Source organism: Argiope bruennichi, chromosome 4, assembly GCF_947563725.1.
Source record: "Argiope bruennichi chromosome 4, qqArgBrue1.1, whole genome shotgun sequence".
Lineage (NCBI taxonomy): Eukaryota > Metazoa > Arthropoda > Arachnida > Araneae > Araneidae > Argiope > Argiope bruennichi.
This window is the reverse complement of record NC_079154.1, coordinates 109,345,778-109,373,603: the sequence shown is the minus strand read 5'-3', so window position 1 is coordinate 109,373,603 and position 27,826 is coordinate 109,345,778. Positions and strand designations below refer to the sequence as shown.

The window sequence follows — 27,826 nt, the reverse complement described above, 5'->3', positions numbered from 1 at the left end:
GAAATCGACCAATCAGAGCACGGCGGTATCCTTTACCATAGACTTAGTCTGTACAATTTGCGAACTCGCATAAATTCCTAGCAAATGCATGCTTTCCTACTCCATAAAGACGTTAATGCGCATGCTGTATTACGCAGTATTTACCAGCGAGAGCCGTTCGGCAATTATCAGTAGATAGATAGGTGATGTGAAAGGTAAACAAATTGGCGATATCTTGACTATCTTTTTAGTACGTTACCGGAAGTTTTTTTTTTTTCGGGTGTGTGTTGTGTTGTGTTGTTTTGATGAATTGGTTGATGTACGTTCTAAATTCATCGTTTCAGTGTAATTATTTTCTTCAAAGGATTACTAGCAGAGCTTTCTTACACAAACTGCATAAGTCATTACCATTTAACTTGCAGATAACACGTGATTGCCATTACCCTAGATATTAAAGTGTTCAAATATTTTTCTGTATTTAGACATATAGATTTGTATTTTAGTATTTTATTAATTTAAGTGCAGTAGAATGCCGTCAGATATTGTTTCAGCTTTGAATTTAGATAATCACTTAATAGTAAACAAATTTTTATTTGCAACCAAAGATGCCTGTAGTGACTTAAATTTCTTTTTCAGCGATTTTTTATCATATTATTTGAGAAAAAATTATTCTGTTATTATAGTTAATTTAGCTCAGTCGCACAGCCATTACACGCATTTGTTATTAAAATCAGGGATAAATATCAAAGTAATTCGTGATAGTCAGAAAGTTGCATTTGTAGATGTTATGCTAGAAGCAGGCAATTTGATTGAGTCGACTGTAGAGACTGATTCTGAAAATACAGACTTATTTAATTCTTTAAATAATAGCAGTCTTGATACACATTGCTTAAAACCTTTGTATGAATGTATTAAGAAAACTATTGCAAAAATCAGTGCCTTGAAACCAGATGGCATTATTGTATTTATTGATGAAATAAGTATGCTTATGAATTTGGGGACATCTCTTCTTGCTGTTCAGCCTTTTGTTCAACAGTGCTTTGTCTTGTGCAGTAAATTTACTGACATTTCTGCAAATTTGGTGATTGGTAGTTTTTATGATGAAACTGACCCAGAGAATCAAAAAATGGTAAATTATTTTACACATATGGCAGATATCAGAATACAAGTGCAGAGTCTGAAAACAGGTTATAGTAAGGATACAGATGGAAAAGTAAGTTTTTGAATCAATATTTTCAATTATTTCTTGCTGTTCATAATGATAAGACAATGTGAAAAAAATTATTCAATATATTAGTGTTATCTTTGAATAAATTTTTTCTCTTTTTTTTTTTTTTTTTTTTTTTAATGAAAGCATTTTAATGTCGTGAACTTTTTACTCTGCTTATTTTACTACATTTTTTGGAATCTAATTACAATTATTGTACATATTAATAAAAATACTGTAAAAAGATAATTACAAATATATCAATATTTGTAATACAAGTTATTTTTTAATATAACATATTACTAAAATGGATTTCTTTTGTTTCATACCATTGTTACTTTTTAGAATCTGATTTAAAGTACTAGATGTGGCTTGATAAAGATTGTGTGATAAAATTTCAGCCAGTTATAATGTCACTTTTCTTCCATAAACAAGTTCTTGGAATTTTTTCATGTGATGTTATTTAAAAGATTGCATGTATTAGATGTCTTACACTAATTTTCAGAACTGTATTGTAGCTGCTACTCCCCAGTTCTTGCAAATACATGTCATAAAATTGAGTATCATTTAGATACTCAATTTTATGACATGAAATTGAGTATCTAATGAAATCTAATCTGGATGAAATACTAGTTTCAGCATGTACTTAATCATACTGTTATATTAATTGTGCACAATTAAGAGTTTGCACATCAAGATTTATTGAACCTTAGTTCTTTTATAAGTTAGGAAAAACATTTTGTTTCTATGCTTTGTAGTTTCTATTTTATTCATTTTTGTTATGTGTCCCAAGATTTCTTTGCACTTTGGAGATGCTATAATTTGAAGCTTCCATGAAGCACACATTATTTATGAATGAAAGGGTTATTTATTTACATGCTGTCAACTTGAGTTGTCATTAAGTATAGTTACTTCTAATTTAATAAGTTGAAATCAGTATTCTGGATGAAATACTAGTTTCAGCATATACTTAATCATACTGTTATATTAATTAGTATAAATATTACTATACTATTAATATTAATACTATACTAATTAGTATGATATACTTAACAAATTAATTTGAAAAGGAAAGTTCCTTCCTTGATGCATTCACCTAAAAAGATTAATTCTCCTTATTAATGTATATCAGGCATTAAAAAAATATATCACAAAAATTTTATTTTATAATAACAACCTCCAGCCTTACAGTAACTGCATTGAAGGAGAATTTGATGCTGATAGCAAACATAGTGGTAGTATTTTTTGCTTCTAAAACTCAATGTATGCCCTCACTTTACATTATTGGATTGTTTAGAAGGAGGTTGCAAAAAAGTTTTATTTCAAATTTAGTAATTTTTTTGTTATGAATAAATAATAATTTCAAATATTATTTCCATTTTTTGTACTTTAATTTTATTCCATTTTTTTTCAGTTTTTAAAGGGCAGTAATCCTTAAAATTCATTTCAAAACTTCATACATAACTTATTTTTAAATGTGAATGTTAATTATATTTATATGGGAACTATTCTTTTCTATTTTATACATTGAACTTTCATGCTACTAATGTTTTCTGTTGCATAAATGCAATTTTCTTTGTTTTGTTTAGAAAAAAATTTCTTTGAGCCTTTGAAGCCCAGTATGTATCTTTGTGGGTTTAAATTATGACTATTCCTCATTTTTATTATTATTTATTTATAATGAATAGTTTTATGCTTATTTTACTACTTGATTTTCAAACATTTCTGAATAAAGGTACTAAAATAGTTTTTAAGTTGGTTAACAGTTAAACTATTTGAATTTATGGAAGTTGATGCAAATTAAATTTATATCTTTGAAATAGGCTGGCTTTTACCCATTTTCTTAATTTATAATTGCTTCTATAAATGATCTTTAAATTCTAAAAAATGAATGTGCCAATGTGATTGTAGATTTTATTCTTTGAACTTATATTAATGATCATACAGAAATTTTACACATCATAAGTATTACATTTTCTTCTGAACCTATTTCTAGTTTTTATATATTTTGATACGTCTTATAATGTATATGTCCATTGTAATTTTTTTTTAAAACCATCATTATGACTGAGACAATTTACAAGTAGCAGACACAGATTGCTAGGCTTTACAGCAATGGGTTCATTAAATAAAATTATCATTTTTTTTCATAATAACTATTGAATTATAATATGCATTTAATATATCTATAAAGGCATTAAATTTGGGTACTTGTTGATATTTACAGTTTCTGGTTTACTTTGCAATTTTCTGATAATGCCAAATTCCATTTTATATAAGATACCTAGATTTCACCAAGATGGTTTCATTATGGTTTAATTTTTTGATAATTTATCATGAGCAACCTCAGTTTCATTGTGATTTAGATTGGAGATTGTAAATATCAAGAGGTATCTAAATTTGTTAATGAATTACTATTAGAAGAGGGGAAAGTATAAATAGAAACTTAAATAAATTAGGAAAAATTTTAGTTTTCTTTAATGCTCTATAGAACCTGTATCTACATGTTAAAATTATGCGATATTCTCAATTAAAAAGATATTCTCCTGTATGATATTATTTTTTAATTGCTTTTGATTTTTAATGCTATATACTGATATATATAATGCATTACATTGTTATTATTTAACATTTGATTACTTTTTATGTATTTTTTCATTCTCTTACCTTTACCACATAAATATTTTGCATTCCGGTATAATTAGTTAGATATGGTGCCTTCCCTTTTATCTCAAAATGATTCTGGGGCATCTCTATTTTCTCTTTGAAATTAAAAAAATATGAATCAAAATTATTGAATTTAATTTGAAAATATTAATGTTGTTTGGAAATGTTAATGTTATATTTATATCTGAGAATTATGGAAGCAATATTAATATGAAAGATAAGAAAAACAATCAGGATAGTTATGATAATCCAATATAAGAGAAATAAATGTTATCATTCTGAAGGTATTATTTTTATAGTGAATAAATTTTTTTATTACAAGCAGTCCCTCCCTTCCCTTCTGTAATTCTGCAGATGAATTTGACAAAATTTAATTACTTCCCTTACTATTATTCAGATATTTCATGACTATAATTATTATGAAAACCAGAATAATACAGATCAAGAGATCATTTTTGATGTAAATATTTAAATAAAATATTAATTTCTCTTTTTTTTCTTTCAGATTTGCTTTGAAGTGAAAAACAAAAAGGACTGTACATATATTAAACAAAAACTTTTCTTCAAAATTCATGATAAAGGTGCAAAGTTGTTAACATTGGGGCTGTGAAATAAATTTGTTTTGAGAAATTATTTTTGTAAAAAAAATTTAATTAAACAAAATTTATTTTTCATTAATTGATTTTATTCTACTTTATTTTAAAAAATATATTTGATTAATAATAAGCATATTTACTATAAATGGAAACAGCTTATTTTAAATGCAAAATTTCATTACACAGATCATTGACTAAAGTTTAAATTTTATTCAAATACATAAATTACTTTTAGATATAATGGCAGTATATTCTGAAATATTTATTTTGCATTGTAATTATTGCATATTATAACTTCCCTTGTTTTGATACAAAATGTAGTTAAAAATTGGCATTTAACTTGAAAAATAATTGAAACCAAATACCCTAATATTTGCTCGAGCATAAAAGTTTAAAAATTTATTTTAAAAAAGTAATTTTTTTCTCATTCTTGTTTTATAATATGAAAACTTATGATTACATTTATATTCTAAAAAGAAGCGAGTGGAACTAAGATTGCCATTTATTTAAAATTTTGAAACATTTTTAGAAATTGTTTCTTTTTAAGGAGATGATTAAATTGAATTTATTGTAAAAACAAGACATTTTATAAAGTTAAGGAATTTTTTTTTATTATGTATAAATGCAATAAAGTTTTCAAAAATATATTAACTTTAAAAAAAGTATGTTATGAACATTACAATAATCAGAAATTTATATAAATTTCTGTTGCACCTATATTATACATATTGTAATGAGAGAAGCTAAAAATTTTTATATTTGTTTTTTACTCTTTCTTTGTTAAATGTAAAATTTTCGAACTTTGATTCTAAAAAGATTTTTATTTGCATCGATATGTTTAATAATTTTTAATTTCAAGTTTTTATTTATTAGTTCAATTCATATTAACTGAAAAATTCATTTTTTTGAAAAAAATTAACTAAATATTATAATTTTTTACCTTTACTATTTGAATATAAAAACTGATATAAAAAGTCAAATTTAATGAAGCTTCATGCTGTGTATCTATACTCCCTAAAATTAAAATATTTTGTCATTGATTTCTTAATTAGTTTTGATTTGTAACATTATACTCATCAAGATCTCAAACTGATAGTACAGATACAGAGAATAAATGGCTGTAAAATGAATATATTGTTTTAAATGTAATTTATATATTTGAATGGAATTAAGTTTTAACTATCATATACAGTAGCTTTTAAACTGTAACAGCGGATGTTATCACAAAATGAGCCACCCCCGCCATACCAAAGGGTTCAGAATAATATGAAGATAGGACCTCTATGAAAGCATAATCAAGTACTATCTCTGAATGCAGAATAACTCCCAATACAAAGCAGCTCATGCGTATACCACTCACGAAGAGCCATCGGTATGGGGTAGTTTAGTCTCGCACCATTACTTTAACTAATGGGAAGCAGGTTTTCTCTTTCACAGTGGTGGTACTGTAAACTATACTACACTTGCAAATTGTTGTTCTTTTTGAATCAATAAAAATTTTTTTTAATCAAATTGAAATAATTTGATTATTAGGCAATTAAATCTAAATTTTTGATTTGGTGTAGGTAAAATTAACAAATAAACTTTAGTAAAACAGTTGCTAATATTTAATTAATTTTATGAAGAAATTAATAAATTAACAAAATAAATTAATTTCTTTAATTATCAGAATTTTTCGTGGTTGCCTTAGTTGCAGCTAGATAATAAAATGTCATGGAAATATGAGGTTAAAATGAATTTACATTTTAAATGTTGCCTTTTTAGTATAATGTATTTTTTTTTATTTATCATTAACTATATTCATTTTTTGAAATTTGTTTTGAAATTTTAGACTCGTAATTTTTTTTACTTTAGGAAGATTTTTGAGACTCCGTTTGTGATGTTTCTGAATGCGAAGTAGGTGCTGTGATTTCGGTATTACGTTTTTTCCTTAAAAATTATGAAATGTATATTCTTTGTTAAGGCTTTTGCATCTCAGCAAAAAACAGTATTTTCTAAAATGAGAGTTTCGAAATGGCTGCACACATCCCATAACGAAATCTTCGGACGATCCACTAAGCATTATATTTCGTTAAAAAAAACAGTTAATTTTTTCAAATCTTCAATTGTACATAAATAATAATAAAGATTTTTTTTTTGTAAGGCGATTTTATCAAGATATATTTAATGGAAGATTGGAAATTGTTTGCTCTGGAAGTGCTTTATGGAAAAAAAAAAAAAAAAAAAAAAAAACCAGTTTCAAAACACCTATAGGATCAATATTCTGAAAAAATTTCAAACCTTAGAACTGAATTTCAAACAAGGTTTAGACATTTTTAATCCTTGGAAGAAAAGTCTTCTTTGAGTTACCCCATTCTTAAATCTATCTATAATATAAAACTCTTAAGTGTACGCAAAATCTGGCCGAATTTGTTAATCGCCGTTTGGCAACACTTCAACCTCGCCTGGGAACATCAACACGCGGTTTGATAAGATTTCAAGCAAACGCTATTCTTGTATCAATTTGAAAAATTTTTAAACAAAAAAATTTACGGTAAAAAAAAAGGGATAAAATTTTTTACGATGGGGTTAATTCGCGCCGTATCGATTTTAAAACAAATTGTAAAAGAAAACACAAGTCGAATGAAAATGTTCAAGAATCGTTCAGAAGATCCAGTCGTAATGAATGAGATAGAGTTAACGTTTATGTGTACGGAGCGAAGTTTCCGAACTACAGGAGCATAGTTGTGGGGCTATGGACTCTTTTCTTTTCGCAGGCAAGTTACTGAGAAAAAGAAGTAAATTCAATTGGCAAATATGCGAAATGTTATGATAAAAATAAAAAAAATGTTTTGGAACATCTGTTAAATTCACCGGAAATATGTGCTGTAAAATATGGCGACACATTGTCGTTAAAAGCACAGTTTTTTTTTTTTTTAATTTGTTTCTTTGGTGGATGTATATAGTTATTTAAATGAAAGATTATTTGGGTTTACAAAGACTTTTGATGCAGGTGATTTTTACGAGTGCATTTTTTGCTTTACATTTTTTATTTCTTTCATTGTTTTATCATATTTTGGAATAAATTGAATCTGAATATATCTGTTGTTAGACTAAAGTGATTTAGTAGATGACGAGCGAGCGAAGCGATCTGGGAGGAACCGCATTAGCAGTTCCTGGGGATTGGTAAGCATAAACGAGCAGGGAGCGGTGCCCCTAGTATAGATTAAATATCTAATCGTATATATTAAATAGAAAAATCCAATGTTGTTCAAATTTCAAAGCAAAATTCACTGAAGTTGGAATGTTTGCCAATGAGGTTTCACAACATTCTAAAAATGGCATATGACATTATTTTTATATTTGGAAATGTTATCTGATAGAGAAATTATTTTCACTTACACATGTTTCCTGTTAAATTCTGACTGCCAACAAAATATCTCCTAAGATGCGAAAGGGTGCGTGTTTAGTGGGTAGGACTTATTATTAGTATTCTATAATACCATTTCCCTGATATATTAGGTCTCGAATTTGGAAAAAAATAGTTACAAAGATTCTTAGTGGTTGCTAAACTATTGACCTCCGATTTTGACTACAAATGAAGGTTCTGGAAAATATAAGATTTATTACCCTATTTGTATTAGGAGCCGAGATCTAATCAGTGGAGAAATGCCCTATCACGTCATGCTCAATTGGAAACCTATAGATGTCCCAGATTTTTGAGCAAATTAATTTCTCTCTGGAGTTGTGTTTGCAGATTGAGCGGGCAAGTTACGGCCGCTGAGGGCTATTACTGTTATTTAACTAGCGATTTGCTTTATGTTTGTGTAGCTCGTTTCTACAAATATTGTTCTTTCTACACATCTTTGCTGTTTTTTTTTTCACCCCTTTTTTGTGTTTTGCTTCCGAAATATTATGGAATTAAGGATTATTTTTCATTACCCAACTTGTTGGACTATTCATTGGATATTCACTATACAACTGCGACTGATTTTTGTAACAGTATATAATCTGCACATTTTATTTGAAAACAGCAATGTTTATAAATAAATTCTGAATCCACCTCTTTTATCATTTTGTAAACTTGTTTTCTACTCTAGGCATTAACATCTAAAATCTTGAGGTTTAAGGTCGTTCAGATCCTTTCCCTCGAATTTCAGTGGGGTTGCGCATTCGCCGTACAAGTTCGGAACTTTCTTGAATGTTAGCCATTGGATCAAACAGTCACATCTGAGAGGATTATCTGAAAATAAAATTCATTTTATCTAATGTTTTGCAGTACAACCTCGTGTTATACCGTAAATCATATATCATTTATCATTAATGTCGTTTGACTCATTTTTTTTCATTCAACTGTTTTGTATAGTAATAATTTACAAAAGTACTTTGAAATCATCATCAATAACTAGTCTGGATTTCTGGTGGCAATTTAAGTAAACGTTTGTATGTAAAATAAATAAATAAGTGAATTAAAAACAGTATTGGCAAAGTTACTCTGGAAATGAAAACAGCTGTTTTAAAATTAGTTCAAATCCTCCCAGTCATTGGGAAAGGACAAGAATTTTTTTTTTTTTTTAAACTGTGGAAATATTTTACGATTTAGATTTGAACAGAAATTTAGATTTGGAAAAATATTTAAAATATAAAAGACGGAGTATTTAAAATTTGCATATCTCAAGAACTTAAAAAAAAAAAAAAAAAAAAAAAAAATTGCAATTTCTTTAAATGGAACTAGTGTCATGGCTTTGATCTCTGATACAATTACCGAGTGAGTGTTTAATTCTTTGATGATTAAAAATATTTTTTTCAGGGAATTATGGATATTATATTATACTTAAGGGTTCTAAATGAACGTAAGTACAACTAATATTTTCTGGGAACCAGCTACTTACCAAAACTGACAAATTAATAATAAAAGAAATTGTGTTCCTTTGTGTGTTTTTAGCACTTTACAAAACATATCATTTGTCATGAAACTCCCAAATTTGGTACAAAAATGCATTCCGAATTTCAAGTGCCCACATCAGTACAATTGTTTAATATTTTAATTAAAAATTTCTTGAAATCTTGATGCTTTTCTGCGATAACTTTCAAAAATTTTATTGCACAAAAATAATTTTTAAATTTTTTTAAAACAAAGAACTTTTGGGAAGAACAATCTAGTTTCAATAAAACCGAATTGTCTTGCCCTATAATTTAAATATTATCAGGGTTGCCACGGCACCGGGAGAACGGGAAAAATGCAGGAAATTTAAAAATCATCTGAAAACAGGGAAAATACAGGTGAATTTGAAATTTTACCTAAAAATCGCGAAAGTACAGGAAATTTAGTGCCCGAAAGTACAGGGAAGTACATTATTTTGGAATAAGAGAATGAAGCTACGGCACTGTAAAAAACAGCCTGCAATCAGAAGATAGATCACCATGTATTTTTTTTAATGATATTATCATGTCATGGTATTTTGTTTCGTTAGGAAAGTTCATGCATACAATAGACCGAACAAGTGTAAGCAATATTTTCGCAGGTATGAACACAGTTGAAATAATGTAGCTTTTATGTCCATCCTAATTTCATGCTTTGAAATGCTTCGTTGAGGAAATCATGATTATTAAGTCATACATAAGAGATTTAACTGAATATTCCCTGCGAACTAGTTGGTCACTATAGGTGGCTAGTTGTAGACTATGAAAAAATGGCTTGTTAGTATATTCACTGAAACCTACCGACCAACCTAAGATAAGTCAAATGATCGATGACTGGTCTGTATGTTTCGATTGGCAGAAAAGTCAGTTGATTGTGGCTCAGACCGAGGAAGTCTAGATATGGCATGTCTTCAAACATGTTTGCAGGAATGCTGGAGATACGATTATACCTAAAAATAAAGATAAGTAACTTCTTTTATTCTTTCTAACCTTTGTTTGTCTTGACTGTTTCATATTTGCAAAGTTTTCAAATCATTTTTCGCTCACTTCCTTCCGAAATTTTGTTCCGTAGTATATATTTTCGACGACTACAATATTTTATTGTTTTAGGTAATAGATTGCTTAGATATTAATTTTGTAAGTAATAAATAAGGTTAGGTAGTAGATTGCTCCTATTAAAATATTATTTCACATGAAAGGAATAAAAACGTTGGTCTTAAAATTCCGTAATATTTATAAGGATACATTGTGAAATATATTCACCTATGAAATAAAGGAAAGAATTGAAGTAAAGTTATTTAAAGCATACTTTTATTAGCGTATTATTAAGAAGAAAATTAAAGAAAAGTATTTTCTACTTCGCAGCACGATATTAAGTAGAAAATAATTTTTAATTAAATATATGGAGGTCAAAATCAGATCTTAAAAGTGTTTGGCGTTGAAATCAATACTGTAAGGAAATGGATTTACAATAAATATTATAAGGAGGAAAAAATAACCATAACTTTTTATTAGTTATCCAGTTTATTTAGAATATGTCTGTTAGTATCTCATGTATCTACCTTGCTCTATATTTGTTCCTTAAAATAAAAATTCAAAGAACTTCTAGACTAATGATTAGTTTCAAAGAAAAATGAAGGCCTCTCTCACATCACTGATGGCAATGTTCTTCGAAGAGGCGCTCAGAAACCTGGTCTACAGATATGACAACTACTTGAATCTTCACTGCGACTATGTTGAAAAGTAAACATAAATGTACATAGCCTTTGGTTTATTCATTTGGTATATTCTTTTCTCTTGTCTTTTTTCGTAGTTCATCAGAGTTTGAAAAAAGAATATTTTTATATATGCTGATATTAAAAATTAGTCCTGTTACGTTATGATTGAGATTACTTTACCGTTTCGACAAGACAGATTTTTTTACTTGATTTATATCTGATTATTTTGTATCTCCGTTGTAAAACAGATTAAAAAAATATCAAACAGGATAGGATTCAATTGTCTGATTTTACGTATCTTGGATCAATGAAATGGTATCTGGAGTTTGTAAGCAGTGAAAAATTAAGAATTAAGAGTAGTAATGATATTAAATGTTAAAAATGAAATACTAGGGAACTGCAAAAAGTTGCATTTGCACATTTTGTGACTTTTATTTACCTGAACATGAAACCTTTTTTTTTTGCACTTGAAATAGAACCATAGGCAGGAATCTTCAAAATTTTCTTGTATATTCTCTAATGAAGGTGTTAATTGCATAAAAATTGGGTACTTCGCAGTTCCGCATATGAGTGTTTTTACCTGGGTTATATCGATGAAAACTGAGAATGCATTTTGACGTTTTTTTGTCAACCGATTGAAATCAAAATTTGTGACAGAACTAGAATTTTTAAAGCAAGATCGCATATTAAATTTCGTTTTGCGTTTTTGAGTTATGACGTCAGTCGAATGTACAGACCGATATATGGTCAACCCATAGTTTTGGTTTGAAATTTAATTCGAATCTGTACTTTTAGATGCTAAAAGTATGTACTGAGTTTTATTCATCTAGTTCTATGCACTTTGTAGTTATCGTGTTCTTTTGCACTCGGAAAGACAGACAGACAGACAAAATTCCAGTGCATGAAGATTGTTCAAAATTTCATTAAAATCTACAAATAGACCACATACGTTTGATCCTTTCAGTTCAAAGTGCTTTTGAGTTGTCACATTCTTAAACAGACAGACAGACAGGCAGATAGATGCAATTTCAATTTTTTTTTTTAAGTCAAAGAAGTCAAATTTTATTATCCGTCCTCGTTCTAATTTTTAAACTCTTTTTAATATTGTTTATTCTAACTAGCACAATGTTTTCTCTTTATACTTATTTAATCTTTAATCTAGGTAATCTAAAGGTTTTTGAACTTCTTTAACCTATGCTTCCCTTGGCACTTTTATTGTCCATCAAAATCATCCCGTAAGGATGTTTTCATACATGAATATGAAAACGAGGATTTGGCTTTTTGGCACTTGCTTTTTTATTATTTTTAGTCTTTGATTATTTGCAATTATGAACGTTACATAGCTAACTATAACATGCTATAATCAATGTTGTTCTTAAAATTAGCGATACATTATTTAAGCAACAAAATTAGGAAAAACAATTTTTACTCATATTCATTATATTGGATTTTAAGCATCCATGATTCGCTAATATATTTCAGAATGCATTCACCGTTACATTTAAATATAAAAATATAAATCTTTTTTAAATATTGTTATAAGAAATAGAGGACCTATTAATAAATGATAGAAATAGAAATGATTGAAACAGAAATAATCATTTTGGGTAATCTAAAGGTAAAAACCGGCACTGCCATTATGTGATTTTAAGGATTATTTACATAGAATACAGACAAATCTTATTCCGTCCATTCATTAAATGTTTTAGTTTAACCGAATACTTTTTCCTATTAATTCGAAAACTCGCTCCCCTCCCTCCAACGAACATTTCGTACTTACTCCAAACCGAGTTCTTTCAATTTGCTCGGCCTTGCAAACATTGTTCTTTTCAAGGTCGTCAGTTCATCGTGAGTTGCTACGAATACTTCGAGATCTTTGAACTCCTGAAACTCATCGTCTCGCAGTTTTTTGACTTTGCACCACGACAGTCTGAGTTTTTCTAATTTTTTGCTGATGTTTGGTCTGAAATCAGAGGAGAGCCGTTTCATGGGAATATCTGATATCGTCAAGTCCCTGAGTTGTTTAAAGAGGGATAGTTTTGACCAGTCCCAGCCGCCTATTACTCGAACCTATAAAGAAATGCATAAAAATTTATTATTTATTTATACATAATAGTGTAATTCTGCTTTTACCCTATCATCGACCATAAATCAAATTGGTAAAAAATGTTTCTTTTACAAAAAAGCATATATATTATCGATATATATTGTAAACAGTTGCGAATATGTGATTGAAATCGCTTCTAATTTTAGTATCATTAAATTAAATATGCTATTTAATTAGTTTAAGTTTTTAGTGACTTTAAAATAAAACTATTAAATTTTTTTTTATTTGTAATTGTACATTATTTTTACTTTTATTGTATGCTGTTTATCATATGTGAGTTCATAAAATTTGAATTGCTATATTTAATTAATGGTTAAAGAGCAAGTTAAAGTAGATGTTCTCTATTTCAAGTTTGGTTGATTATTTGTCCCTTTTATGATAAAAATAAATGTAATGATGTTTTAGTAACAAATTATATCTGGAAATATTGCATAAATTATCATTGTATATGGGCACTATAGCATTGGAAGCGCAACTACCTAAACGGATAAATGAATGACTCTTAATTCTTTCCCTAAAATAATAAAAATGTGACAACTTTCGGACAAAATTTGTTTAATTAACTAATAATTTTTCTAATTTTTATCGTATTTTTAAACTTATAAATTGGAAGTCATTCAAAATCGTTTATAGAAGCATAAACTTTTTAGATAATAGAGGGAACGAAATAGCTTAATGGTTAATGCTTGACGGGTCCTTACATTCTTCCTATTTTTGTTTTCTATGTGTTTAACCCCTTTGTAACCCAGATCTTAATCCGCTCGACCTTTTATAAAGTCATTCAAAGAATAGACACTTTTAAAAATATCCACATTTAAGTAATAAATTTTAAACTACAACGATAGATTTTAAACTAGCTTCAAAGGATAGGAAGAAAACTGTCTTCATGTCTTTCGAGCAATGACGTTTTTATAACATTCTGTTAAGTACATAACTCCCCAATGTATTTAATATTTTATAAGGTTTCTGCGTATGTGTGTTGGTTGATTTACGAAATATAATTTTCAAATCCCTACATTTATTCTCAAGGGACTTGAATATCATATTTTGTTAATAAGAATTAACCATAGTATATATATTAAGGCAACGTTTTCAGGAGTTACAAAACAACAATAAAATTAATATATTTTATTGTTAATTTATGTCCCGTTTTGAAGTTTAATTAAGGTTATTTCTGAGATGGAACTTCTAATTTTAAACCGTGGTCTGATAAAAAAGAAATTACATCCACCCATCCGAACTTTCACACCAGTGAGAAGACATTCGACCCACGGCTTTGACTTAACCACACTTATATGCATAGTGAACTTTTTCGTTCTAATAAGGTCTGCACCTTCTCATCCGTAAATCTCGAAACTCTCTTATCAGGTCATTGTAACTTTATAGAAAAAACAAATTTATGAAAGATAGTTTATAAGTAAAACAAGTAAAATAAAACGCACATTCCACATTTATTAAACAAAAGAGTAAATAATGCATGCATTCTTAGAAACACTGATTTGAAATAGAATTTCAAATTAAACAAAGCTTTGTTGCAAATTCGCAAATGCTATTTGCAGTTGCGAATTTGACTGCAGTGTTTCTTTTTTGAGTTTTTTTATATAGGATAACGTAAAAAATATATATATATATACTTACCTCTGTAAGTTTAATGGTTACTACTCCAGGATTTTCCGGAATTTTGTCGAATGTTTTCACGAATGTAACCTTTTCGAATTCCAGGTTTTTCACCTTCACATCGTCAAATACCTCGTGTGGAATGTATTGTAAAGTTGAATTCACCAATGTGAATTGAGTGAGGCGGTACCTCCGTGCATTTTGAAAAACTGTTTTCAGTGTATCTACCTGAGTTATTTCTTTACATGTCAGTTTGGGTTGGCCTAAAAACATTTCTCTGCAGGTACAAGGGGAAATTTCTTCCCTTTCGGGACATCCTTTTTCTCCAATAACCTTGTGAACTACCACAGCTAGAAACAACAGAATGGCACCCTTCTGAAACATATTAAAGGATCTGTCGGTTCCTTAAATTTCAATAAGGATATTAAAATGGAAGTTTCTTTTATAGCACTTACGCAACTGCAAAATGTTAATGGACTGATATTTTTCATCAAAGAGCTATAGTTTCAAATTTTTGATATGTATCCCTTTTATTTATTATAAAATTCATATGATTATGCGTTCTTTGGGATATATTTAAAATGATGACGCAATGTCTGGAAGTTATAGAATCAAGTTTACATCTTGCTTCAAAGATAAACATCGATAATCGTAATACTTTGTCTACTTGGACTGTCTTTCGTTTATCTTTCTGACAATCAAAGTTTGTAAAATGTCTAGAACATTGCTTTCTAATTCCATTGATGTTTACCAACTCCAAGGGATACTTGATAAAAGTGCAAGATGAAAGTGCAAGATTGATCAAACCTATCTTCCGTCATCGATAGTTGAAAATGCACACTTTCAGAACCTGAATGTTTCATTCTCTACACCAATTACTTTGTTTGACGACACTTTAACCCTCCACCTGCTTATTCCGTGATTTCCGTGGGTTGGCAATCAATCCATTTTCTATTACATCTCGCGTTTTTCGCAGTTCAGAGTGTTTATTTTTACGATTACAGATTTTTATTATATTATATTATTATCTTGTAGCATATAGTATTAGTTCAATTTTTTTGAAAACTATTTGAACTTATTTGCAAACATGGCATCTAAATAATGGTTTTAAAAAATTATGCAGTCAGAGGGTTAATCATATTTTCAAAACTCAATCTGCATGTCTATGAAGATTTTTAGAGTTTTAGAATAAATGACAATCGCAAAATCATCTTTACTGGAGCTGGGAATAGGGATTGCAATACCGGTATTCCGGGATACCGAATACCGGTATTTTGAGCCATTTGTACAATTTCTTAATACCGGTATTCACAAGTTTAAATACCGGTTTTTCGGTATTTACTAGAAATTTTTTAAATTGTCTCCACTATATGTTCAGGTATCGCGAACATAGCAAAATAGTATACGTTTTGGTTTTTATGTCTCCATAACGGGCGAAATTAATTAGCTAATTAATGGCTTAATTAACTGCTTAAATCTAAATTAGCGAAACATGGATTATCCCTGAAAGAAAATATTGTATCCTTAACGAGTGATGGAGCAACAGTTATGAAAAAAGTTGGAAAGTTGATTGGTGCAAATCAGCAGTTGTGTTATGCACAAGGAATTCAACTAGATGTGTTATACCGAAAAAAAAAGAACAGAAGAATCCAAATACTGTGGATATAGAAATTTCGGATTCCAACTTTGAAAAGAGTAAGAGTGAGAGTGATATTGACAATGAAGATAACGGCAATGTAATTGTTGAAGAAGATATTGCTAATGAAGATGAAATATTAACTCATCAAGAATTGCTTCCTATAATTTATAAAGTTCGAAAAATTGCTAAGATATTTAAAGCTTCCCCTATAAAAAGGATATATTACTAAAATATATGCTAACTGAAAATAAAACAGAATATATGTTAATATTAGATTCTAAAACACGTTGGAACAGTTTACTCCTAATGAAGGAATGATTTTTGAAACTGGGAAATCCAATCAAAAAAGATATAATCGACTTAAACCTGTAAATTAATTTTTCAGAGAGAGAATTCGAACTTAATATCCAGAACTATATCAGCTCTACTTCCAATAAAACTGACTATTGAGGCATTATGTCGGAGAGATTTTAATTTATTAACAGCTAATGCAACAATAAATTTCATGTTGCAGTCACTGAAGAACAGCACACATCACTATCTGAAGAATTATATATTACATTGAAAAATCTCACAGAAGAAAGGCATACCGAAATAGAAAATGTCTTATGGTATTTACATAATGATAATGATTTTAAAAATGAAAATGAAAAAGAAGAAAAGAAAATAACCAATTCAAATCTGATTAAGTTTAGAGTAAATTTTTTTAAAATTCTTTACCCACAAACCTATCCATATTCGGAAGAATTCGGTTCAATTATCGAAGATTATGATGTCACTACTGTCGATAGTGAAAAGGAATTGTCTCTTAAACAAAAATTAGAATTAGCGATAAATAAAATTTCAACGAACCAAAAATGCAATACAGAAATCAGTTATATCCAAAACCATCCGACGGGAAATCGATTTATTTGAAGATGAGGGATTTAGAGGTAAATACTTGGAAAAAATATATCGCGCATTGCTAACAGTACCACCAACTACCGTAGATGCCGAAAGAGCGTTTTCGACAGCTGGTAATTTTTACACAAAATTACTTTTCAGGCTTAATGACAGTACAATTGATGCATTATGTTTTTTAAGATCACATTTCAAATATTTGTAATAGTACCACAGACTGAATAGTGACATTTACACTTTTTTTGTGATTTAAATAAATAAGATGTTTCTTTACTTTTTTGTGATTTTATACTGTTATAATTTATAAGTTACGAATTATTTTTGTGGTATTTACACTCTCTAACAAAACTGGCAAATAAAACAAAGAAACACCTGTGTTTTCTTTCTTTTTCTAAAATTTCTAATACCGGTATTAAAACCGGTATCCCGGTATTAAGATTTAAAAAATACCGAATACCGGTATTGAAATTTTGGTCCGGTATTGCAATCCCTAGCTGGGAACTATGAATATGAAGATTATAAAATTTGACAAAGTGAACATTCCAGACAAAGTATTATGATGATTTGAGGACACTCAAGTCAATAGTACTAAAAATCAAGTGTTTTTCCTATGAAAACTAAACATACTGGTTCTCAGAAGAAGAAATTTAAAGAAAGTGCCAATAAAATTTTCTTGAGACCTTCTGTTTCCCAAATTTTCAACATGATGCTCTAATATATTTCACCATTTTTAAGTGCTAACATAATGTTTTGTTGAGTATCATTGGTTTTCTATTGCAAAAATATTTTTTATAAAACTGTTCCCTCCTTAACTCTTTTATACAAAATATTTCCATTGATGTAATGAGGAACTTTAAAGATATAGTCTCGAATTCCTTCTTCAAAATAACGAGGCCCATTGCAAAACAATTATCCGGTAACTTCCAAATTAGAAAATATAGTTAAATTAATCAAAATTTGTGAAAAAGCCCAGATAACATTTTATATCTTATTTTGTTTCATTTAACACTTAAGTTACTATTAACATATTAAAGACTGAAGACACTTGAAAGTCTTTTCCAGCTGGCAGGTATTTTTGCAGCAGGTATTATTTTTTTAAAGTAACTATTAATGAGTTGAGATTTCATCATTTTTTGTTATTATTAATTTTTGGCAGCATGTTTGGTAAACAGCTTCATAGTCCAAATATACCTCCATCTAAATTCTTATTGGCTCATGATAATATGAAATTTCCTCAAGCCGATTTTCTTTTTCTTCATCAGATCCCATTGTTTATTATCAGAAATAGCATCTGCCAGCAAGAAACACACTCATTTCCCGACCGATACCCTGGCGTGTCAGAGCGTTCGTTTTCGCGTTCATTCCCGGCCGTCACACATTTGTATGCCAGTATCCTGGAACGCTTTAAAAACTATAATTTTTAGCACACGATGGCATTGACTGTCCATGTGGTTTCAGATACATGTAGATTTGACCTTCTACTCAAAATGAGAATAGTATGACTAGCGTGCACGTGGTTTGGTTTTTGATTATATAAACATAAGGAGGAAGGAATGTTTCCGAATGATATGCTTTATGACGGCTCTTTAAATTCGCACGTGGTATTTGTTTATAGTATACAGGGGAGTTCTATTTTCGTTACAGCTTTGGGTATTTCGGTTTGCAGTCCATTTTTTAGTGGATACTTAGATCTTGTAGATGTTAATTTTTTCTCTTTTTACCGTTAGAATGTCGAAGCGTCGAAAATGTTTAACTGAGCTTGAAATAGCAGAAATGAGGCAAAATATTTCAGATATTGATTATGAAACAGATTCGGATAGTAGTGATAGTGACACTATAATTATTTTTAAACGACGCGTTGATATTTCAGTAATTTCATGGATTTAGGTTAAATAGCAAAAACAATCCGGCCCTGGACAGACAATTGCGAAAGAGACTGCCGGCCTCAGCGATAAACGCGTATTCGCGCTTCCCGTCGCAAAAGGATTATAGAATAAAATTTCTATTTTCCAACACATTTTCAATAAAAAATACTATATAATATAAGTAAATATAATATAAAAAATATTAATCAAATAATTGAATGCTTGAAAATGACTTAGCGCATAAAAGTTGTACTGATATATTTGCATCTGTAAACTAAAATGTTTATCCAATTCTTATTCGTAGTATTTGTGAGAAAGTTGAAAGTTAGGAGATTGTTGTTCGATTTGAAATTATTGATAAAATTTGAATTTGACTTTTCATTTGTAGTTAAATAATTCAGTGTTAAATAAGCCGAGAGAAGCCTGTTGTAAGCATCTCGAATTCGAAGAGAGATTGGGCTTAATAAGTTGTAGTTTAAGAAAATAAAAATTTTAACTAAAAGAAGATTTATTTCAAAATTAGTACAAAATAGTTATCTTTACTAATTAGTGTTATAGTTAGGATTGAGGAAAAAGCGCTGTAATTTTTAGATTTCTTGAATAGGACGATGAGGATGTCGTGTCCGCGTTGCTACGGAAAGGGGGTGCAGTAGCTTCTGAGGGTAAAGACCCCTGAGCACCCGAGGGCAGAAGTCTGACTTCTAGCTCATATGAAGATGAAACTCGCACATTCGCTTGCATAAACCCTTTTTACAGGGGGGCCCATTCACACACCTTACAGATAGAACACAGATGAACAACCATGCCCGAACCGGGTTTCGAACCCGGGACGCCCAGATCACGGGGAAGATGCGCTACTCCTATGCAAGGACGCCGGCTGAATAGGATTTTTTTGGAATTAAGGTTTAATTTACTTCCTTTTCAGATATTGCCTTTTCAATAATTTGAATTGTATATAATTTTATCAAAGCTATTAATCGGTAATTATTAATAATAACCAAAATTAGTATTAATAATAACCTCGGTTAGTATTAATAACAAGGGTGGTTAATGCTAATAATAACCAGCAATTATTAATAATAATGGGTCAATGACGATTAATCACTTTTATCAGTTATTATTAATAATAACTAATCAATCATATTGAATGTAATATATACCAGTTACCAGTGTTGTCTCCCGCTTCCAAACTCTTATTTGTGGTGATGGCGGACACATAGAACAAGTATTGTAGTACTGGTGTGATACGCATGTAAACAATTGCTTGCATGCAAATAAAAGTATTTTTCCCGTAGAATTGTATGTTTTGCTTGTGTTTAGCGCCCTCTATCGACAAATTTTTGAACTATTTCTTTTTTTTTTGTATGAAAAATTCCCCCTTCATGAGAATAACAGTTTCGCAAACCGCATTAAAATATACTCATTCCTTCAATTTTTATGAATTTTTAAAGTATTTACAAATTTATGGGACACCCGGTATATATACAGTGGTTTTGAATTTGATGCTAAAAGATTCTGTGTCTAAAATGTTTATAAGGGATTGTCTAAATATTTAAAACTGTACAAACTTTAAAATTTCTTATAGAAACGCCCATTTTTTGACACCATGAATGCATTCTTTATAGAACACTATCCGAGGTATAAATTTTTGTTAATATACCATGATTACACCGGGAGATATTTGATGTTTTCTATTTATTGGCCGTTTTCATAATTGAAGATTTAGATATTCCTTAAACGTCAGTTACGGTATTTTTAATTTTGAAACGCTTTTAAATTTTTAAAAAATTACAATCTATATTTTGTAATCGATTATTGAAAAATTAATGTGAAGATTTCTAATAGAAGTTTGATTCTTTTCCTCAAAGAAATATTCAAGAGCGTTGAAGGTTTTGTCCAATTTGCACCCGAGCCTGAATCGCCAATATGCTTATAGGGGGGGAAAAAAAATTAAAGTTTTTTTTGTAAAATTGAAAGAAATAAAATTAAGTAGAAACTTTTTTGTTTGAAAGGAATATTAATTTTAGAGTTAATATCTCTCTGATAAAGAGAAAAAAAAATTAAGTGATTTTTTTTTTCATTTTGTATTTTATTTCTTCATTAGTATATATTATGTTAGTATATATATTTATTTCTCACTACTTATAAATAGATATGAATGCCACGCCACTTTTTTATGAGCATATACGGGTAAAACTATGTGCATTTCCTTCATTAAAGAATGTGAATCACTTTCCTTGAATGTTTTAAAGGGAATTTAATGTTCTACACAAATGGTTTTTTCATTGCAAAAGAGTTACTTGTATAAATGCACGTAAACAGGATATACGCTTATACAAACATGGAACGAAAATCGCATAAAATCACTTTAAAACTCATTCATTTATTCTGCTTTCTTTAATTTCTGATATCATTGCATTTTTGTAAGCTGTTAGCCTATTGATTCATTACATATTTTTCTCCTTCAGATATAAATAGAAATTTGAAAACAAGTATATTTATAGGAATAATTATCATATTAATAGTTACTGTAATTATTATTATTATATATAATTATAAGAATAATTATGCCTCAGGGTACCTTTAAGAAGCAACTCGTGTAATAATCAAAAAAATATTTTAGAATCTTTTTGATTAAGCACATTAAAATAAAGTCAATTTAATCGGTCATAAAGAATATAACAATTATTAATTAAATATATTAAATAGAACAATAAAATTTTTAAAAATTGCCAGAATATACTTAAATGTTATGTACTAGAAACAATATAGTTATACTTAAATTTTTTAGAATAGATATAAGTTTAATTTTTACGTTTGTTGTTTAAAATTCTTCTCAAAAATAAATAAAAACAACGATTTAAGTTGCAACAGAATTATTTGCCAAAATCACTTTTGTTCCTTTAATTGAAGTCAAACAAAATAATTACAAATATTCTGAAAATCATTTATAATCTTTTGAATGAATTTCATTCGAAATTTCATATATTATTTTGTAATAAAATATTTTTTTTATCTCAAAAAAATTCTTATAAAATCTTAATTTATACGAAGTTTAATCATTTTGATATTTAGATAAATTGATATTTAATATTTTTAAATATTATTCGAATCGCTTTCATACAAGTGTAATGTTAGAAATGTATAATTTTTTACTGGACAAAAGTAGTGGCAATTTGAGATATTAATGAATATCTCGTAAATCATTAAAGTTTATTCAAAACTATTTTTTTTCCATAAGTATATGAAATAAATGTAGGATAGAGTTTGAATCTAAAAAATTAAGATTAAATACGTAATCTACTAATATTTAGATGCCTGAATTAATTTCATTTATTGAAGAAATACAAAAAATATTCAAAATGTCTTAAAAAGTTTTGGTGTGTAAAAAACGAATAGTTATGACTAATAAACTTACATAGAAAAATTATAAAAAGAGCAATGGAATTTGTTGTATAAAGTTTAAAGCTGAATATACATTATTCAAGCACATAAAAAAAAAATCTTTCTTAATAGTCTGAGACAAATATAGAATTTTCAATACCAATGCTTGTGTAAATACAAATATGTAACATCTCTTGATCAATAAAAATTGGTTAGGAAATAATTTCATTCTAAGAGTTCCTGTTATAATCGTTTTCTTTTATATTTCCGGTAATTAAATACATTAGAAAATATTTTGTTGACGCAGCGTCTGGAGTGAATCTTGTTTTACTGATCATATTTCAACATGCATCTGATTATAACAAATCTGACGGAGGATTTTGACTGCGATAAGCATTAATTCAGTCTATGAATTATTTCTAACAAACCTCATTCTTCATTCACGTCTAGAGGCAAATCATGAATTTTTTACCAATTCTTTTCTTTTGTACCACATTTGTTACTTATGTTTACAGCAATGTAATGCCTGCTGGAGATGCAGAAGAAAAATTATGTCCGCCACCAGAAAACATTGCGCCCTGTATTTGTTTTAAGGCTCCCATTACTGAGAGAGTAACAGCACAATGTTCCAATTTCACAAATGCCTATGATATAAAAGCCATATTTGATAAAAATCCAAATTGGAATCTTCAGGATGTCTGGATCGACAATTCCGTGATGGCCTTTCTTCCGGCAAAGATGCTTGAGAAAGCTCAGTTCCAGACTCTCAATGTTTCTTCGACAACTTTAATTACTTTGTTCGACACCACACCAGTCACAACCCCAGAGCTCAATCTTTATATGACTGATGTGAGACTTCAGAGAGGATTCCAATGGAAGTCCATTGCCAATTCCACCTTACTGGAATTGGGAATTTGGAACATGAGTGTTAAAAGCTTTGGCCAAGAATTTAAAGACAATGTTCCAAAAAAAGTGCAGAGATTGTGGTTTGAAAACACTGGAACGGTCAGCATCAGAAATCAAGCATTTTCGCTTTTACAGAATTTGCAGATTTTAGTTCTCAAACGAGGGTCTTTGAAAAAAATATCAAGAGACATGTTTCCAAGACCGTGGAATGTAGTCTATTTGGACCTCAGGTAACAATCTTCTTTTTTTGTTTTAAGAAATTAGTTTTTTTTAAATATATTTTGTTAACTATTAGTTTTTGGAGATATTCTCATTATTTGGAGATATATTCGCCAAAAGTGCACAATTTGAAGAAATCATTCCAAAATTTCTAAAAACTATAAATGACATTTTTTAATATATTTAGAAATTGCTCAGTTGTTTATGTTAATTATGTTAATCGTGGGTAGTTTATGAAACTCCGATGAGTTGTTAAATATAAATGAATTGTTACCAAAAGTTGCTTGCAAATATATCTACTTTTAGACATAATTGCAGTGAAGATTTAGACATTTGTCATATCGGTGGACTAGGTTTCCGATTTCCCCCTTTCGAACAACGTTGATTCCAGTTATTATAGATGGGCCTTAACATTCCCTTGAATTTCTTCATCAGTCAGGAAGTTTTGGTCTCCAATTCAATTCTATGTAGGAATGAAAACCATTCGGCGTTCTCAACAAACTGGGACAAGGAAGCAAATTTGTCGCAACAAAAGATTGGCTTGCCAGAAATTATCTGACACATTTCCGCCTTTATAATCTGACTTGAAACCACTTGACTTTTATTTATGCAGTCACTTATGTTTTGCCGTGCATAATAAGCCTCTTGTAGATGATCTTTGTCAACGATTTCAAGAGCCTGTCTTGATATCAAAGTGATTAACTAGATGGTATGTATTTTTCTATTTCACTTTTTTTTTTTAAATAACGTATGGTGTTATGTGTATTATCACTGAAATGTACAACGAAAGATTAATTCAAACATTGGTCGGATGTATTAAAAAGTGGTTTAAGTTAATAAATTTACTTCTCAATATCTCAGCAAATTTTGCAGACAGGATTATTTTTATGAAGTTGCTTCCCTTATTTCATAAAACTTTGTCACTGGAAAGTGTATGTCTAATTGCGATGCTTAAAGAAATAAACACATGCTCCATTTTTTGAGACACTTTGTATATTGTATTATAGTATAGTTTGCGGGTTTAGATGATTTTTATTACAAAAAAAAATCGTATAGCATGCAATTTAAAATCTCGAAATTTCACAATGATATATATTTGTGCCATTTTTGTTGCAAATTATTAAATTACAGCTGATTTACTTGATGTCTCTGATGATTTTTATATTTCTACACAGCTACCAGAAAATTGCAGATTTGCCAGAAGATATGTTTGTGGATCTTCCAAAGCTGGGATTCTTTCTTTTCGAAGGAAACATGCTTACGACTATCTCGGAAAAAGTGTTCATTAAGCACAAAGTGTTTTACTCTTTTAATGGTAAATATCTAAAATGCATTTTGTTTTTTATTTTGTTTATAATCACTAAATTTTAAGAGCTTATTGCAAAAGTAAATTTTATGATGCATGGCTATTGACTATCTAATATCTAAATCTAAATGGTAACATGGCTATCTAAAGTATTTATTTCTAATGAACGACAATAGATAAAAATTCAAGCAATTCAAGGTTTTATTTTTTTACTGTCTGATAATCCCATATAATTTCATATAATTTCCCATATAATTTCATATTTCTTTATAATTTCATTGCCAAAAAAATTATAAAAAGCATTTTGTGTTCTGCAGAATACAAAGAAGGAGTTCATTGCTGCATTGTAGCATGTATTTACTCAAAAATTCAGCAATGAGCTGCTTTGTCATGAATGAATTTACAGTTTGTGTAAGAAATTCGTAGAAAATAGTTGTATGTATTAAGGAAAAAGTATTAGTCGTCCTCGCATTTTAGATGAAAATGTTGGGATGTTGCTTAAAACTTATACCTACTGCTCTATAAGATTTGCAAGATGAAATTGTTTTTGAAGTGAATTCAATAATCAGGAACCAGTTTACCAAGTGGACTTCCGATTCGTTTTAATCTGTGAACTCATGTTGTCTTCATTGATTAAAACCTTGAATCTTGCTCTTCCTTTCAATAATACCTGATACCTTCTCTTTCTATAATCGTTTTTTAGCCCTTTCGTGACGGGCGTGTCATATATGCATCACCAGTGAACGTTTCCCACAGCCGAGCTTATCATCCGTACATTTCTAGAAATCGAACTTATGGGACGGTAATGCATATGTGCATTTTAACTGGAGTAATTTTTAATCGCCACTAGATGGCTCTGTGTATCCATTACTTTTGAAATAAATAATTTTAGTATTCTGACCTTCAGTTTGATCCTATTCAACCTTTGGTATTTTATTCATCAGCTGTTGCGAGGGTGGGGATGTAAGAGCAATATAAATAAACAGAGTGTAACTTTCTCTTGATAGAATCATTCGCGTTTCTTCTTTTTCTTTCTTCTTTTATTTGCTATTATTGTGTAAATCTTCGATCTTTATCTTCAGTTCTGTTATTTTTGCTTAGATTTTGGATACATTTCACGCACTTCTTTTTTTTATTACGGAAAGCCTTGGTTTCGGTTTATTACGACAAAAAAAAAAAAAAAATGCAATTTGTCAGTGGAAGTATGTGCTCATATTATGAATGAACAAATAATCTAAAAAGGTAGAAAAAATGATGACGTTAGGTCTTAAACTTTATTTTGGCCTTTTAAAACTTTTCTTTAGGCCGGATGATACCTTCCGCGTACGTTCCGTTTCGTGCGTGCGTCTTAAGATATAGTCCCCCCTCCCGAAGGGGTTAGCAATAAGTATTTTAAATCTGCTCAGTTTTTGAACACTAAGTTTTTTTTGCAAATAAATTTTCATACTCTCAAAAATTTAAAAGAAAATTTAAAGAAAAAAGTTTTTTTTTTTTTTTTTTTTTTTTTAAATTCCAGATGTTTGTGTCGGAACATAATAGACTTTTTTTTTTGTGTGTGTGCGTCTATACCATTCCATATATTTATGCTGCTTTTTAATTTTTTTTAGAAATGTGTTTAGCTTTTATTAATTAATTTCTTAAGTTAAAAAAAAAGAGAGAGAAAATATGGCGATTTTAAGAAAATTTGACCTTGAGATTTTAAAGAATCTGCTTGTTTTAGATTTCACAAAATCAAAAATTTTTTTGGGACAGTATTTATTTTTCAGTCTAACTGTGAATTTAATAACTGAAAAATTCAAAGATGAAGGAAATTTAGCATGTAACAACAATATTACAGAAAAGCAAAACATTATTACAGATATCAACTATACAATTTTACAGATTTGTAACAATATTATGTGTCTATATTTAGCTCCAAGTAATTGTAGCACAGCGTTCTGTTCTGGGGTGAACCGGAGTTTAACCCCCTTCTTCACCAAGTTGCGATAACGCACCAAAGCTGGCAATCTTTATTATGCGCTATGATTGGACATCTGCTCCCTCGCTTTTGAACATTTCGCAAGACCGTTGTTGGCGATTTTTGAAAATTGCGTCAAGCAGGGGGTTAAACTCCGGTCGTACCACGTTCTGTTCGCAATGATAGGGGCCAGCAACTTTAATAAGACTAAGTATCAAGAATCTTTCAGCATCAAAAATATCATCCACAGGGCAATTTACAAAATCCTTGAGTACTTCATATATTAAATCTCACAAATTTAAATATATCAACTCTTAATCCTAACTAAGTAATCTTATTTAATGCATTGCCTCAAAAATATTGTATGCCATTTCGACTCAGTGGTATGATTTATTTAATGGTATTTTATAGAGCTATTCATCAAATTTTTAATTTCAATTCTTATACCAATGCTTTTGTTTGTAGGCATGTTTTAGAACTTTATTTTCTGTTCTGTTAAAATGAACTATACATTTAACCGAATGTTGAGCTGTATAAGAACAAGTCGATTTTATTCTTCATATTTTAGAAATTTTTCCTTTCAGATGTTTATAATTGTTACTTTTTCATTCTAGGTAATCCCATCAATTGTGACTGCAACATAAAATGGGTTATCGAAAAAATGAACCCGTCGTTTTTGATAGGAAAATGCGTCGAACCCGAATCGCTCAAGGGAACAGAGCTGAAAACTCTGACACCAGAAAACTTTAGATATTGTCACTGACATCTCAGTGTTAGATATATACATATAGTGTTAAAATAATGAAATTGATATCTTTTTCTTCAAATATAAACGTATTTTAGGAAAATAATTCTTC

The 27,826-nt window shown here is 29.2% G+C and overlaps 2 protein-coding genes across 3 annotated transcripts; both read left to right on the top strand.

The window, feature by feature from the left end:
* The first annotated feature begins 36 nt into the window (after window positions 1-36).
* Window positions 37-27,826, top strand: LOC129966704 (protein slit-like). Of its 2 annotated transcripts, none has more exons than XR_008784290.1 (3): window positions 37-194; window positions 24,882-25,021; window positions 27,584-27,826. XR_008784290.1 is itself a non-coding variant. In XM_056081226.1 (3 exons), exons 1-3 carry the CDS (start codon window positions 23,041-23,043, stop codon window positions 27,730-27,732), a joined length of 966 nt encoding a protein of 321 aa, XP_055937201.1. In that variant the 5' UTR covers window positions 22,722-23,040; the 3' UTR covers window positions 27,733-27,826. The 2 variants fall into 2 exon arrangements, 1 of the variants encoding a protein (XP_055937201.1); XM_056081226.1 differs by lacking the exon at window positions 37-194 and adding an exon at window positions 22,722-23,717.
* On the top strand, window positions 176-4,483 carry LOC129966705 (elongator complex protein 6-like). Its single transcript, XM_056081227.1, has 2 exons — window positions 176-1,192; window positions 4,359-4,483. Exons 1-2 carry the CDS (start codon window positions 509-511, stop codon window positions 4,461-4,463), a joined length of 789 nt encoding a protein of 262 aa, XP_055937202.1. The 5' UTR covers window positions 176-508; the 3' UTR covers window positions 4,464-4,483.

Excerpts from the sequence above, each read along its gene's own strand:
- LOC129966705 (XM_056081227.1), top strand. The coding sequence starts at position 509 with ATGCCGTCAGATATTGTTTCAGCTTTGAATTTAGATAATCACTTAATA. Across the intron at positions 1,193-4,358 it reads GTAAGGATACAGATGGAAAA|ATTTGCTTTGAAGTGAAAAA; the intron begins GTAAGTTTTTGA and ends TTTTTCTTTCAG.
- LOC129966704 (XM_056081226.1), top strand. The coding sequence starts at position 23,041 with ATGAATTTTTTACCAATTCTTTTCTTTTGTACCACATTTGTTACTTAT. Across the intron at positions 23,718-24,881 it reads GTAGTCTATTTGGACCTCAG|CTACCAGAAAATTGCAGATT; the intron begins GTAACAATCTTC and ends ATTTCTACACAG. Across the intron at positions 25,022-27,583 it reads AGTGTTTTACTCTTTTAATG|GTAATCCCATCAATTGTGAC; the intron begins GTAAATATCTAA and ends TTTTCATTCTAG.